The sequence below is a fragment of the Budorcas taxicolor genome, chromosome 1 (assembly GCF_023091745.1).
Source record: "Budorcas taxicolor isolate Tak-1 chromosome 1, Takin1.1, whole genome shotgun sequence".
Taxonomy (NCBI): domain Eukaryota; kingdom Metazoa; phylum Chordata; class Mammalia; order Artiodactyla; family Bovidae; genus Budorcas; species Budorcas taxicolor.
In genome coordinates this window covers 71,077,706-71,092,080 of record NC_068910.1, presented here as the reverse complement: position 1 = coordinate 71,092,080, position 14,375 = coordinate 71,077,706, and the positions used below count along the sequence as shown (strand labels likewise).

Below are 14,375 nucleotides of genomic sequence, written 5' to 3'. Positions count from 1 at the left end.
ATGCTGAAGCTGAAACTCTAATACTCTGGCCACCTGATGTGAAGAACTGACTCACTGGAAAAGACCCTGGTGCTAGGAAAGATTGAAGATGGGAGAAGGGGATGACAGAGGATGAGATGGTTGGCTGACATCACCTACTTGATGGACTTGAGTTTGAGCAAGCTCCTGGAGTTGGTGATAGACAGGGAGGCCTGGTGCGCTGCAGTCCATGAAAAGAGTTGGACATAACTGAATGACTGAACTGAACTGAGAGACCAAAGTGAACTGAACTGATGCCTCACTTACTTTCCTACTAGTGGCTCAGAAGGTAAGGAATCTGCCTGCAATGCAGGAGACCTAGGTTCTATTCCTGGGTTGGGAAGATCCCTTGGAGAAGAGCATGGCAACCCACCACCATATTCTCGCCTGGAGAATCCCATGGTAGAGGAGACTGTCAGGCTATCGTCCATAGCATTGCATAGAGTGGATACGACTTAAGTGTCTTAGCACGCATGTATATATGCCTTATTTTCCTCATCATACAATGGGGATAATATTAGCTTTTTCCTCAGTTGCCCTTTATAAGGATAAAATGAGATAATATATTTAAAGTGTTTAGGAGCAGAGTGTGTGGCTATGAGCTAGTGTGTAATGCATGCTTCTTGTCTCCCTGTCCTTGTTTGTACTCTCATCACGGTGTTTCTCCCTGAGATGCTTATTGTCTCATTTGCCCAGTCACCCCAGAAACTTACCCTGGCCTCATTTTCAGGACCAGGGAGCAAGCAGGAGCCTGCTCTGAAAATGCCCAGGGAGCAGCAGTTGTGAGACTAGTGCCGCATTATTTCAATGAAAAGCACTATCCAAGACTACCTTAATGTGTTGACTCTAGGGTCCTGCCAGGTGACGTGGGACCAACACTTTTTTATGAGCAGAAACAAATCAAAATAAGGTTAAAGGATACTGTGTGAATTCAGTGATTGATTGGACGGTGGCAGAGTCAGATCTATGGCTTTTTCAAAGCATAGCCTCTCCCTCTTTTTATATTTATGATGTGCATCTTAATAAGCAGTATTCTTGCCAGGAAAATCCCATGGATAGAGGAGGCTGGCGGGCTACAGTCCATGGGGTTGCAAAGAGTCGGACACAACCGAGCACACGCTCTATGTATACTATACTATACTATACTATAGTAGTCGTAGAATCTTCTCTGCTTCTACTTGCCCCTTTCCCAATACTCTAAAACTTTTTGATATTGGTGAAAGAGATAAGTCATTTCAGACATTTTTTCAGACATACTCAATTCTGCTTTAGCAGTGTCCCTCGGTCCTATATGCCTTGCAGGTCACTTTCCTGCTTTCTGACAAGTATTGTGATGAATTACTAGCTGGGGGTAGCTTGTGTTTCTTCACACTATTGATTTTAGGAAAATTTAAGCTTTCAGAAAGTTGGAAAGCAAATATTTAAAGTCATTTGTCCTGAAAACAACACTTGTCCAAAAAAGAAACAATCACCACACTTTATACCTTCATTAAATCAATGACATACTTCTTGAAAAAAAAAAAAAGTGTTTAAAAATCACCATTTTTTTTTAATAGAGGAAAAGAAAATCCTAACATTTTAAGATTACTCTGTTTTTCATAAACCTTTGAGTATAGTGTACTCTTTTTATTAAGATTTTTTAATGTGGACCATGTTTTAAAAACTTTGTTGAATTTATTAAAATATCACTTCTGTTTTATACATACATACATATATATATATATATATGTATGTATATATATATATATAGGTTCTGAGGCATATGGTATCTTAGCTCCTTGACCAGGAATCAAACCCACATTCCCTGCATTGGAAGGGATTGCACTGGATTGCCAGGAATGCCCCCTAGTTTACTCTTAAAACAAGTTTTTATTTGTTTATCTATTACTGTTGGTAATTGCTAAACCACATTTACTGCATAAGTAATAGATGGGAGCCTGGTGAGCTACAGTCCATGGGGTTGTGGAGAGTCAGACACAACTGAGTGATTAACACAAACACATACACAATACCAATTTTTGTGAACTGTTATACCAAGACGTGTTCACTTTTTTTTACCCTTAATATTTTGTCTCTACTTTAATATTCTCCACAAGTCAGAGTAGTCCACTTGGTCCTGGGGTGGCAACTTCATTTTGGTAATCCGGGTGTGAAATGTCAACAAAAGCGTTTTTAGAGTTTATTTTGGTTACAGTTGTTTTCCTTCCCTGCTCCCACGCCCCACCCCGCCTCACCCACACAGGCACAATTATCTCTTACAAGAAGGTCCTTGTCTATCTCTGTTTCAAACCAAGTATATGATTTTGAGCACATAATTTAGCTTCTGAGGGTTTTGTTCTTTTCATGAGTAAGGTGAAGGTCTGAATCTTTTTGATCTCTAAGGTTTTTTTTTGTCATCTCTAAAGGTTTCTGGATCTATTAAAATCCATATTTTTCCCCATGGGAGACACAGTATCTGAGATTTGATAATACAACTACTACAGCTTATTCTATATGCAAGGCTGACATCAGCTTCATTACTCTGGGTAAGTCATTAAAAGACATGAACAACAAAATGTACTTGACGCTAAAACTATATTGATTCTAGCTTAAATCTCCTTTGGTGCCTCAGGAAGCTCTCTAGGCTATGGGGAAGGCTTCAGGCTGTACTGGGTGCACTATCCCTGTTGATGCAGATGCAATATTAGACTGGAGTCTCCTGGGATATTTTTGGATTTAATTTTCCAAATAAATTCCACTAACAACAGATTTACTTGTCATCTGTTCCTGTCTCATCCAGTATAGAACATGAATGAAACAATGATATTTACATATTTTGATTGGAATTTCAGATTAAGTGAACTTTATTTTGTGAGTTCCATACATGAGGCATTAATTAATGGATGTAAAGGTAAGAAAATATGTTGAAGGTACTGATATGTGGAACTGAGTGTATTAAATTGAGGATAGAAGAATTGATATCTAAATGGTGTAAAGGCAAGAGAAAAATGTTGAAGGTAGAGAGAGATATGTGGATTTGAGTGTACTATATTGGGGATAGAAGGACTGATATCTAGATAAACTGAAGAAATTGCTTTACACTGACTGCTGTGAGCACCTGGGTTCTTTGTAATCAGAATACATCATTAGACATTTTATTTTATAAAAAAACTGCCTAACAATTTCTTTTTTTTTTTGGACAGACTTTTATTCCACACCCTTTTTCCATCAGTATGAGATGACCATTGAGAATATTTTGTTAGTTCCTTACCTTGAAGAAGGTCATTGTTGATCCATCTCTGACAGCCCCATATTCTATCTTGGTTTGTTTTGCCAAATCATCCGCTGAATCAATGGGGGATTCCATTCGCTCTACTGTCAAGAAGGCGGCCAGATTGGCAGTGTAGGATGAAATGATGATTAGGGTGAAAAACCACCATATCCCTCCAACTATTCTGGTCGAGAGAGCTTTGGGCATCAACTCTGATCCTGTGATGGTATCACCAGAGTAAGAGTGTTAAACAGGTATGAGAAGGGAGAAGACCCATGATTCAACAGTAGTCTAGAGAGATAATGCATTTTTGTGACTCAAAATCATAAATCTATCAAGCATTTATTCTCTTGTGTGTAAGTGAACAGATGAATCTTTTTAGAAAATGAAGTAAAATTTAAATGATCTTTTATCATTTATCACTGCTGCTGCTTAAATGTGATTTATTTCCATTTGATGGTTTTAATGGTTTTAACCCTGAGATATTCTATGACTAAAATTTATAAACAGCTTAGTTGCTTAGATTTGAGTTTGTTTGCTTGATTTTGCTGAAAAATCCTCAGACTTCTGGGCTTTTTGTACTGTCTAATATACATCTTATTGTGTGAAATAAAATGTTCTAGGTTGTACAACAGTGAAAGCTTTAAAATGTTAACATTAACATTTTATCTAATATTAAAGAATGGGAGAAACTTTCAGAAGATTTACATATCATGTTATTTATCACATGCATTTAATAAAACATTGTTTTATTAAATCAAAATGATATTGGGCATAACTGTACTTGACAGCGGATGAATCATTCTTTTATGTTATTTTTGAAGTCAAAATTATTCTTTTAATGTTGATTCTTGTTTAACTGAAAATAATATATTCACTGAAAAGGCACAATTTTGTCCTCAAATAAAGTACAATTTAATTAGACTTCAAAGACTGGCTGTTTTGGAGGTGGAAAGGGGCCCTTCTTGGTAAAAACACTCATTTTAGGTGTTATCAGATGGTTCCTGATTATTTGTAAAAAGGTAATATAGAGGCATTTAATGTATTTACCAAGAAAAAGAAAAAACATCTTTCTCTCTTGAAGAAAGGGTATACAGGCAAAGTTTACCTATACAAAGGACAAGCATTTGTGAAAGCTCTCTAGCTCAAAACTTTTGATCAAGCTGAGCTATGGAAGTTTATAAAACCAGCAGCAGAACCAAAAGGAGCAGAAAGGCATATGCAGCCCTTACCCTAATTGTATTGATCTATGTATGGATTTTGGTTAATCTGCTTGCCTGAAATTCACCATTGCTTCTCTCTTAGCATTTTCTCCATAAACTTGGAGAAATGATAGAGTTTATGGGACCACTTAAGAAGTGAAAGGAAAACACCCTAAGTTAAATCTAAAGTGTAAAGTTCAGCAGGTGAATTATCTGGTTAAAGGAGTCTTTCACTGTTCTGATTGTCTTGAAGTTTTGTCATTAATGGCTTAAGACAGAAAGGGAAATTGGAGTTTACCAATCTACAAATACATGAATTTATGCTCAAGGTTAATCTGTAAACAAATGCAAATATTGCTCATGAAATCAGAGTCAGCTCCAGGCTCATGATATGCAGATAAATGTTGGCAGAGTTTCTTAGCTTTGAATTAGCTATGTTCTTCTAAAGCTATTCTTTGTACTTTATTCTCTTTTAATGAGGTTAATGGCTTCACTGTGTCTTTTCTTTCTTTTTTTTGCTCGTTTGTTTGAATTTGAGTGTGTAACGTTACACAGATTTATAACAGTTTTCATCAAATTGCTTCTAAGGATTTAGTAAGATAGTGCATTGCTGTTGCTGTAATCTTGCAGTTTAATGGGATTTATATGCTATAGGTGTGTATGTTTAATGCCCAAGTTTGTTTCATATCTTCGTCCTGAATTGATCTAGCAGCCTCGTGGTAGTGTGATATTATTTTAGATCTTTAGTTGGCTATCATTAAAATACCATTTATTTCATAAAATACCCATAGGAAATAGGTAATACAGTTAGTAGATATATTTTCTTAGCTTAGAGGTATAGATTTTCTGCTGTGAATTTATCCTTATTTTATTTGTGTTTGTGAAAAGATCAGGTTTTAATTTATTATTCATATAGTTGTGTATTATATGGCAGGAAAACTAGGCAGACAGATGGATAACCAACTGTCTACATGCAATAATAAATTTACATCTATCACATTTTAAAATAAATCATATTTATACATTTCAATGAAGTTGTCATGGAAATTAAAAATAATTAATAGGAACCTACTCATACTACATTTTAAACCCTTGGTAGATGGTATGAATTTCTCAACACTTCATCTTTTGAAAAAAATTCACACAGTTTTCTGACTTTCATGACTCTCGTTGTTAACTGATGTACCTAGAATGACTTCACTCAAGTCGAGATGATTTGTTAAAAGTCAGAACTCTAGAGGATGAAATCATGATAGTAATAAAAGCAGAATGAAACGTCATCAGAAAATATCTGGGATGAGAGACAGTACTTGCTGAAGTCTCTTTAGTGCCTTTTACGGCAGACATGACAGCCAATCCTGATCCAGACTTTGCTCACGCTCTGTAGAAAAGAGAAAGCCTGATCATCACATTAAAAAAGAAATTAAACAAAATGGTTTCCAATTGAGTACAGTGACAAACTTCTGCTAGCAAGAGCGCAACAGTCAATATAGAAGTTAGCTACCCGGTCCAATGCCACATGCTAAGGACAAATGCACGAACAGTCACCAGTACCGCAAATTTGTACATCGTAATATTTTTTTTCACCTGACAGATACTTTAAACTTCTTGAAAAACAAGCAGAGTCTGGTTGGGGCTGACTGTCATGTACCCAAGGTCGTGGTAACTAGCAGACACTGCATCCCACGGTTTGCTGTGGATGATGGGAAACTCCAAACAGGTAGAGTATAAAAGAGAAATTTAGGGGGAGGGTACACGCATATGATGGGCTTCCCTTGTGGCTCAGCAGTAAAGAATCTGCCTTCCAATGCAGGAGACATAGGTTCGATCACTGGATCAGGAAGATACCCTGGAGAGGGAAATGACATTTCCCCCCAGTTTTCTTGCCTGGGAAATCCCATGACAGAGGAGCTGGCAGGCTACAGTCCTAGGGGTCACAGAGTTGGATACGACATAGCTACTAAAGAACAACAATAACACTCATATGACAAAAGGCAATCACGGTCACATATACCTGCACAGGCATGCTGCATACTCGAGGAAACCCAAGTCTATATTTTTCTATTCTAATGGCATAGGAAGGCAAGCTACTGGTAAGGAAGGAAGTCTCTTTCATTCTTTGAAAGTGATTGCTCACAAGATAAATGCCTTAAAATCTAAATGCACTGGTAAAGCAGTATATGTCATCCAATGAGTTTTCCTGTGGGATTTATAGTTCTGACTTACGCTCTAAATTTACGCAAGTGATTTCCAGTGAATCAGGTGCTGGGTCTACACCTACTTTGCACTGCCTGAATAAACTATAGTTAACTGCGTGTTGAGATGATTTACTCACTTTGTTCAATTATTTGATGTTTCCACTCTAGAAACCCTGTTCTCTCTCCTTGGAATTTTTAAACACAATATAAACACTTCGAGTAGCATGATAACAAGTCCCTCCTGAGAAGCCTTAGGGCTTACCCCTAAGTAACAAACATCTTTAATATATATCCTAGTTGAAATTTCCTTTGCCAATTTATTTTGCAGCTTGTTGTCAAATAAGGAGATATTCCAAACACAACAGCATCTGTGACTGATGATTTTCTTAAATTAATGCATTTAATCTTGAGAAGTATTTTCTAGACCATACGCCTGGAATCAAAGCTGAGGAAAATCCACAGAAGTGTTGGATTTCTTCCAAAGGTTAAAACAACTCACTCCTCCCTTCCCCACAAAGTCAAAATCCTTCAAATCATAGAAAATGTACAAAATAGATTACATTTCTGTGGTTTGAATTTTATTTCCTCCAACATCTCCAGTTTACTGTTGCTATGGTTACAAACTGAGGGAGATTGTAAAAAGTTACTGGGAAGCTAAGATGAATCCCAGTAGGGTTTGTCAGAGTGGTAATTAGGTGACAGTTTTAGGGACTGTCATCTATTGGAAGGATGTAAGTCAACCTAATTTTCAAAGGATTCAAATTTTAGCCCTTTTCAAATTGTAACTTGTGAGGTTATGACTAAAAGGGAAAAGATAGATATCTCCATCTATGCCAGTTTGTAAACAATTTCTAAGGTAATTTATCCTTTCCTTCCCTCTAGGAAAAGTTGTATTTGTTGCTTGATAGAAGTTTAGTTTATATCTGTAGCAAAGGAGTTCTGTTGCTGTCATATTTTTGTCTTTTTTATTTTTAGAATTGTCTAGGAAGCCAGGTTCTATCTTTTTAACTTCTGAGTTGGTTTTTAGCCTACCCCCTATCTTCTTGGTGGAGTTTACCAGCATAAAAGCCTGTCAGCAGACCGTGGGATGCATGTGACAAAGATGGGCAACCTTGTACCTTGTTGCATGAGAGCTCCAACTCCAAACCAGAAACTATTTAGTAAAGTAAAATTGTTTTCCACCACGTCTGAGTCAGGGTTGCATGGGTGGGGGTTATACCATTCGTAGGGTGTAAACCTGCAGTAGTTAACAGAAACAGTCTGTAAACATGAGGTAGATTCATGCGGCACCAGCAAAAATCCACTGAACCAGGCACAACACCCAACAGTGAATGAAGGACGCGTCAAACCAAACAGTAGGCCATGTTCATAAACTTACAGCTTTGGTAGGCAAAGAGCAAAGGAGACTCTAGATATTATATTTACCAGTCTTCTGATTTCTAGGCAAAGCCCGTTGGTTGGCTGGAACCATATTCCTCAGATCATGTCTACTGATTTTTTCTGAGTTTTCACTCATTTCCATTTTATTGAACAACTAGATGGACTGCAAAGGGAGGTTCACTCATCCCAAGTATTTACCCCACAGAGTAGCAACGACAATGACACACACAGTTGCATACCAACTGTAATATCAAGATTCTGTGTCACTAGGTGCTGAGGAAGACACGAAACAGAGGGGCGACGGACTTCAAGGGTTATTGACTGATAGATCAAAGGAGTCTATGTAGTCTAGTGATTTCATGACGCATCAAAGGAGTCGCAAGTTTCAAACGATTAGTGAACAAAAAGAAGGTCTGGATTGAGGTGTATTTGATACTTTTATGATAGTGTGTGGAAATAAAAATCCCAATCTTTAAATAAAGAGATACAGTTCAAATTTAGAAGTACCCTGGCCCAGGCATCAGAGTTCATTAATGTTAAGGCCACAGCATGTCTGGATGGACAGTTTTAGGTTCAGATTTTCCTCTTAGATTCATTCTGAATTGTTTCTACAATTGTCAATTGTGGCCACTTGATCGCCAGCCCTAGCCAGTTAGGAAGTCAACTTTGAATAAGTAATTTAAACTCTCTGGCTTCAGTTTCCTTATTTTTAAAGAAGAAAGAATACAGATATCTCTAAGTCGTGTTCAAATAAAAATTTGAGGGGTTGAAAGGATTTTTGATTCTTCTTCTATTTTCTAAAAATCTGCCTGACCTCTACAAGCCCAAGGAGCTCCATGCTCTATGGTTCTTTTTTAAGACTCTCTTTCCTAGGGGCACTTATTTTTCCCAAAAAGACATTGGCAGATGCGCTGCGAAGCGATCTGGAAATGATTTAAAATGCAGTAGTCCTTAGCACTGAAAGGCCATTTGCCACTGGATCCTTTTAATGCAAGCAGGAGTGTTAGAGTAAAGTCAGTGCGAACATATGGAATGCTCTCCAGCCATAGGTTTCAGCAGTAAACAATAGCAGGTTGCTGACGCATGGTGGAGAGCTGGTGTTAAGGTGAATACATTATCTACAGCGAGAAGCGGGGCACACTTTGAATCAGGCACGAGGAAGTGGGCAGATAGTTCTTAATGAAACACCATTTCCTAAACCTGCAGACACCTTCTGAAAAGTACACAGTGTCTCCTCATCAAGTCTCAAGGAGGCTAGGATAACAGCCTCATAGTTTATCCCATAATAATGGCATCCAACTCATTACTGCGCCTTCTCCACAGCTGCAGGGCACACAGTGCAGGTTCCTGTGAAGCTTATGAATAAAGCTTTAATTGACAATGCCATGCCAATACATTTTAATTACTGTTTCAACAGTATAATTAAGTTTTGAATTTATACTCTCTTATAACCATAGAAGTTTGCTGAGCCGAAGAACCCAATACCAATATTAACGAGCCTACTAATTGAAGCAATACACAGGGTAAAAATGCCACTACTTAAACAGTATCATTGGTGCTTGTACAATAATTTAAGAAAATCAATTGCAATACATTAGGAGGGCTATGCCTTCAAAAGCAGAAGTTTCTCTAAACAGCTCATAAAACCTGGCCACCACCAGCTCTGTAATATTCTGGCATGTCTCCCCTGTATGTGCTCTGATGAATGAACCCACCACTTCTTTCTTTGAAATGCTGCATCTCACTCGGTCCTGTTTCCGTATTTCAGACTTTGCGGCTCTAAGTGAACAATTAATCTAGTTTTCTATGGCAAAAAAGAAAACTGTCCAAACAGCAATGCAATTCTGCCTGCTCGGCAGAGATATTTTAGATTCTTTCTCTCTGGGATTCTGAGTGACTTGGAGAGTGTGTGGACTGAGGAATATTAAGTAGTGATTGGATGCTGTACTGTGGCACACTGACTTTTCATAATGCAATAGATCTACCTGTTGCCTGGATGCAGATATTTCAGCTTGAAATTCCTAATGTCTGCTTAAAGATAGCCAGTGTGACAGCAATGTCATCACCAGGAAGCCTGGTAGAAAGATTAATTCATGGCCTGTACCAATGATATTCTGAAGCTGCTCTCCTCACCTGATTCCAGTTTTAGTAAAATGACAGAGAAAGGGATAAATGTGCTTAGAATTTACATCAAAACTTGCATCTCGAAGAGTTATACTGAAATGCAGAGGCTCATTTTGGTTTCATGTTCATATATGCCAGGGTTTTACTTGAATGGAAGATATAAAATACTGAAGACTTCTAATTAAGGAATTCTTTTTATGACTGAAAATGGATATCAGGCTACATCAACAAGAGGGAGATCTTTTAATGGAGAAAGCTCTCAATCTTGTAATGTAACTGGTTGGGTTTATAGCATAACCGTAGAGCTACAGTCAAAGGTTTTCTTGATTTTTCTTTGCCATAAGCCAAATTAAAAAAATGTCCATTTTAAGAAGATAAACATAAATTGTAAGATGTAAGCAGACATTATTTCTGGATATTCAGTCTATCTAAATTGTATGTTCATGATGGACATAATTCCTTGGGATTAAATACTTTACAAAAAGTAATTTAGCAAATGTCAACCACAAAGCAAAAACACTGACATGCACATTTGTAACATGCAGATAGTAACTAAAAATTTTTGTATGGTTTTCCTTAGTTTGTCTAACTTTATAAATCAATTCAGTTCAGCAAATGGTTTGTAAGCTTCTGTCTAGTGAGAACATAAGCCCAAAAGCAGTGATGAGCTTTATTTTTCCTCTAAAAGGACAAGAAAGTGTATACTTCAAAACACAAATTCAAAAGCCTCTCTAGAGCAACAGTGATTAGGAGATTAACTCTTTTTCATTTCTATTTCACTAACTATGAATGCAAACCACTAAGGTGGTAACAGAAAGTCATTTCCCATCTTAGCTTGCTGATGCAGACTGACCAAGTTCATGGTCTCAGACCAAGTTCATGGTCTCAGACCAAGTTCATGGTCTCTGGAAGTCAAAGCGAATCGGCACACTTATTTAACCAGGATTTGTCTTGGGGAATCACATCCAAGATATATTTAGTGGCTTTATGAACTGGAAGCAGAAATGGATTCAAAGGCATGGGAAACATGAATATAGTTGAGAATGCAGTCCCTGTGACAGTGCACCTGTGCACTGCAGGGAGTTATTTTTTTAATTTTTTTTTTTATGTTTTACCACCATGCTGTGTGAAAGATTGCATTTGATGTCTGATACTTCCACTTCCCCAAGACCCAGAGTGAGAAGAAAGACAGTGAGAAGGGAGTGATAAGGATAATAAGCTAAATAAAGAAAAAAACTGGTCTACAAAGTGTACTGTTGGTGAGTAGGAATCCTGAGTAAATAGTATTGATTGGGGGAGAAACAAGGCTGCTTCTTTTAATTTTTTGGCCACGCTTCACAGCATATGGGACCTTAGTTTCCTGGCCAGGGACTGAACCTGTGACCCTGCATTGGAAGCATGGAATCGTAACTACTGGATCATCAGGGAAGTCCTGGAGGCTGTTTTCTTCATTGAAAGAGAGTCAAGTTAGAAAATGTAGGGCTCTGGATTACCAGGAGCTTACAGAGGAACAGATAACATAAGGAAGGGAAAGCTACTTAATGCTACATTCGTTTGGTGGTAAAAATAAGGGAACTTAAAGACACAGTTGGGGTCAAAGGTAAACAAATACTTTGAAATTGTCTGTCTGTGAGAACTGCTGGATGCTGTTGACATGGTTTTCACTTTCGCCGATTCGGGTCAAGTCAGTGTGATAAATGAGGTAATTGCTTGCTCATCAACATTGTCTTGACTATTCTATTCATCAGCATCTCTGCCTAGATAAAGCAATGAACTGGGGAATATGCAAACTCACTTCTCTCTTACCCTCTGCTGCTTGGATTGCCCCACTAGTCCTAAAATCACCCAGCAGGTGTGGGCCCCGAATAGAGGAATGGAACATCAAGCCAGCAAAGATTTCCTAACTATCGTCAGACGGCACATCACCTTATGGCAATCATTTATCAAATGACCATTCTAAGGCAGTATGTATTTCACTTAGGAGCAAGTAATGAGACATGCACCTCCAAAGGTGAGTGATTCGTCTTTGAAAATTAGACATTCAAAGCAATATCATCTTTAATTATTTAGAGCACAGTTTTTCCAACTTGATGCTATTGACACTTTGGGGATATGTTTTTGTCATAGGAGGCAGGATGGCTCTGCACACTGCAGGATGTTTGGCTACATCCCTGGGCTCGTATCTGCCAGATACCAGTAGCATATCCCCCACCCTCAGCTGTAACAATCAAAAGCTATTTCCAGACCTTGTCAAATGTTCCCTGGGGGATAAAATTTCTCCTAGTTGAGAACCACTGATTAAGTATTATCGAAGGATAATATCACTCTACATACTGCCACTATATCATTTTCTGAGGTAAGACACATGGAAAGAAAGCTTTGGTAATTATTTAAAATTAATATCTGGACAAAATTTGGAAAACAATCTAGGGTTTGGTAAAGGTATAGTTTATGAGGTATAGAGAACTTCCAAACATTCATTTCATACTGAATGTGTCTCACTCATATGCGAAAGCACACATTAATTTGCTTTGACTGTGTCTGCAAAGGATCTGTAAGACCTTTCGAAGCTAGGTTATTTTTCTAAGTTTTCTTTATAATTATGCCAGAGAGTTACCCGGCATTAATCAAAATCATACAGTGAGCAATGACAAAGGATTAGGATGAAGAAATATTTCTCTTAGAAATTCCTGGAGGGAAAACAAAAATTGATTAGGAAAAATTCACTGAGTTTTGTTGAAAGATGAAAAAGATTGAAAATGAGTAGAGGACATAAAAAAGCAATTATTTTTTTAATATGGTTTGTCCAGGCTTATCAACTGTTTAAGGCAACAGAAAGATAAAACAGCTGTGTTTCAAATTCAGTATCAAAGGTATTTAGACAAATACAATCGATTGAATGGTATAAAATCCTTTAAAAAATTGTGTGGAGCAGAATGGTTAAATGTAGAGTTATTTCAGAAAATAAAATCTAAACAGAATCACCAGGGTAGCACAAATATTTCATACCTCCAGATTGTATGTGTAGCTAATCTTTCCTTTTCATAGTTATTTCTAGAATTCTCTTGTTAACTAATTTTTTTAAAATAAATTTTATATAATTTTCAAAGTATTTGTCTTATTCTGGAAGATTCCATGATCTTATTTAATCCAGTGTTTTTTATTTGCTACAACAGTTTCTAGCTGACTCTTTTTCTATTTTGCTTATTATTTGCAAATATTTCAGGGGTCAAGTATCCGTATACCATTTTCCTCTTCCTGTTAAATTGTTTTAGCTATGGCTTTTGTGGCAATATAATTCATGGAAAATGGGTAAATAACCATTGTATCTTGCTTTAAATACTGATAAAATTAAATTAGTATAAAACTTAGTGCTCTTACTATTTTTGAAAAGTACCTTTATAAATATCTTCCCTGGTGGCTCAGAGGTTAAAGCGTCTGCCTCCAATGCGAGGGACCCAGGTTTGATCCCTGAGTCGGGAAGATCCCCTGGAGAAGGAAATGGTAACCCACTCCAGTATTCTTGCCTGGAGAATCCCATGGACGGAGAAGCCTGGTAGGCTACAGTCCACGGGGTCACAAAGAGTCGGACACGACTGAGCGACTTCACTTACTTACTTACTTACTTACGTTTATAAATAATTAGAAGATATTCATTTACAGAGTGGCTTTTTTGAGGGAGAACATGACAGAACAGAACATCAGGCAAAACTAAATGATACTTTGACGTTCACGATCTCTGTCTACCTCTAGAGCACACAGGTCAGCCTGAGACTGAGCTGCATCTGTTGGAAGTTCAGTGATTCTCTAACTTACCTTGCGATCACAAAAAGTACACAACTGACTCCTAAGCAGGCTAAGAGGACATACATCCAAATGTCAGGAGACAGGGGGTTGAGGAAGGAGAAGACCCCTGGATTAGTGCCATTGGGCTTCCGGTAGAGAATGCTGATGCCCAGGGTCATGAAGGGTTTGGAGAAGTCGATGACTTTTTCTCGCACGTAGGTGATGGTAAGAGGAGCCACCGCCAGGTCAGCCTTCTGTAAAATCAAGTTTGAAATTGTCCCTTTAGCTGTCTAGCTTCGGAGAGAATGTCTGGACTTTTCCTGGTTCTCCTGATTCCTATTCTCAACTCCAAAAACTTCTCACACAAGAAGCTTCTATGATGATTAACTCTGATGTAAAAACAGTTGACTTACAGTT

The 14,375-nt window shown here is 37.7% G+C and overlaps 1 protein-coding gene across 1 annotated transcript in view; it reads right to left on the bottom strand.

Annotated features, from left to right (window-relative positions):
- GRIK1 (glutamate ionotropic receptor kainate type subunit 1) overlaps positions 1-14,375 on the bottom strand; it is a 465,170-nt gene that overhangs the window by 39,507 nt on the left and 411,288 nt on the right. The window contains exons 12-14 of the mRNA XM_052636330.1: positions 13,989-14,212; positions 7,787-7,905; positions 3,269-3,486 (exon numbers count right to left, since the gene is read on the bottom strand). Coding sequence (XP_052492290.1) covers positions 3,269-3,486; positions 7,787-7,905; positions 13,989-14,212 — 561 coding nt within the window. The remainder of the gene's footprint in view (positions 1-3,268; positions 3,487-7,786; positions 7,906-13,988; positions 14,213-14,375) is intronic.